The sequence below is a fragment of the Fukomys damarensis genome, unplaced genomic scaffold, assembly GCF_012274545.1.
Source record: "Fukomys damarensis isolate Sample0158 unplaced genomic scaffold, DMR_v1.0_HiC HiC_scaffold_4, whole genome shotgun sequence".
Taxonomy (NCBI): Eukaryota; Metazoa; Chordata; class Mammalia; order Rodentia; family Bathyergidae; genus Fukomys; species Fukomys damarensis.
Window position 1 is genome coordinate 38,457,586 of NW_022900916.1, and position 1,737 is coordinate 38,459,322.

At 50.2% G+C, this 1,737-nt stretch overlaps 1 protein-coding gene across 1 annotated transcript in view; it reads left to right on the forward strand.

Annotated features, from left to right (window-relative positions):
* The first annotated feature begins 1,467 nt into the window (after positions 1 to 1,467).
* The window catches only part of Prrt4 (proline rich transmembrane protein 4), an 11,019-nt gene continuing 10,749 nt past the window's right edge, over positions 1,468 to 1,737 (forward strand). Inside the window, exon 1 of the mRNA XM_033756005.1 lies at positions 1,468 to 1,646. Coding sequence (XP_033611896.1) covers positions 1,598 to 1,646 — 49 coding nt within the window. The 5' untranslated portion in view covers positions 1,468 to 1,597. The remainder of the gene's footprint in view (positions 1,647 to 1,737) is intronic.

Sequence of the window (1,737 nt, forward strand, 5' to 3'; positions counted from 1 at the left end):
AATGGGGCCCCACATTCATGCTCGGAACTGGTCTTGAACTCTGCATCCTCCTGCCTCAGCATTCTGAGTAGCTAGGATTATAGGCACTACACTCAGCTGCCTAGGAAATTCTTTAAGTACCCCAGCCCCCATCACGTTACAGAGCAAAAGGGGGTATAGCTGGAAAGGCAAAAATGTAACACAGCGACAGTAATTTTTATCACTCTGGCTTGTGATTCAGAAGAAGAGAGGATCGCTTCTCAGCTTTTTAGCTAAGATCAAGTGCAGAATAAGAGGAGACTCAGCATCCAGCATAGTGCTCTCAGCACAGTGGGATGGATGTCTGGATTTTGAGGGAAAGCTTTGATTGGTGAGGGGAATCTCAAATGACTTATGTTCTCCTATGCTTTTTAATACTAGCATTTTTGGAAAAACCATGAAAGCAGTTAGAGACTTACAGCAGTTTGTCAGAACTCCTTCAGGCAGTCACTGCTACAGCCTGTCTGGGTGGGAAACCAAGTGCTCAGTGCGCTTGGTTCTCCTCTCCATTGGACCAGCTGCCTGTGTGATGGTGAATCTTGACTGTCAGCTTGATTGGTCTGAGAAATGTCTACAAGATTAGTAAAGCACACTTCTGGTGTCTCTGTGTGGAGCGTGCGAGTGTGACTTGGTCCCTTTCCTTGGTCCTGGTTCTTCCCCTGCTCTCTGTGTCTGGGATGTCGGGGGCTGAGCAGCTATCTTCTGCCATGACACTACTGCCTTGAAGCCAGCCAGCCATGGCCTGACATCTCTGAAACCATAAGCCAAAGTAAACCCCTCCTGCTAAATTGTCAATGTCAGGTATTTTGTCCCAGTAATGGAAATCTTATCCATACAGCTTGGGTTCTCATGTTCCCTGGAAGATGGGTGCTGTTACTTGGATTTTGTCCTTCTCCTGTTTTTTTTTTTTTTTTTTTTTAATAGGAGGAATTGAACTCCAGACCTTGTGCTTGTGAGGCAGGTGGCGGAACCTCTGAACTAAATCCCTGGCCCCTTTTCCTTCACCTTCTCGTTGGAAACAAGTTATAATCCACCTCTCACGAAGCAGCTCAGCTCACTACTCTTCCCCACTGACAAAAACTGTATTTTTCAAAGATGTATTTGGCAAAAAGAAATGTTACAGCAGGGCTTGACACTTGGCAGTTGGCCTGTGAAGTGTTGGAGGCACTCCTCTGCAACAGAACAACCATTTGCAAAACACCAGGTGATGGAGAGGGCAGGCGGAGAGATTGAGTTCAAGTCTCTGTCAAGCTGTGTAATCTTAGGCATTTTCCTGGGTCTGAATTTACCTATCTGGAAAATGGGGACATTCACAGGCTTGTGGTGAGGACTCCTAAGGTAAGGTTATAATACTTATACTAAAAGCTCAAAAGAGAGGCTTTTATGACCTGGGAGACTATCGGGGAAGGGTGCTGTGTGTGCGCACGCACGCACCGTGGCTTGGCCCGCGGGTGTGTTCCCTGGGGTTGACGTGCCTGTGGATGTGCTTGCTGGGCGGCTCTGGGAGTTCGCGGTTGCCAGCAGCAGGCCGAAAAGGAGGCGCCCAAGCTCGCCGAGGCTGACTGGCAGCGCGGGGTGAATGAGTGCTCACGGAGCCTGGGATCGAGGCGGCCGCTGCTGGCGCTGCTGTGAGCGCCCGCCCGAATAGGGGGCGGATCTCGGACGGTGGGCTGGGTAGGAGGGAGAGAGCGAGGGAGGAGGGCGAGGAGCTGAGGGAGG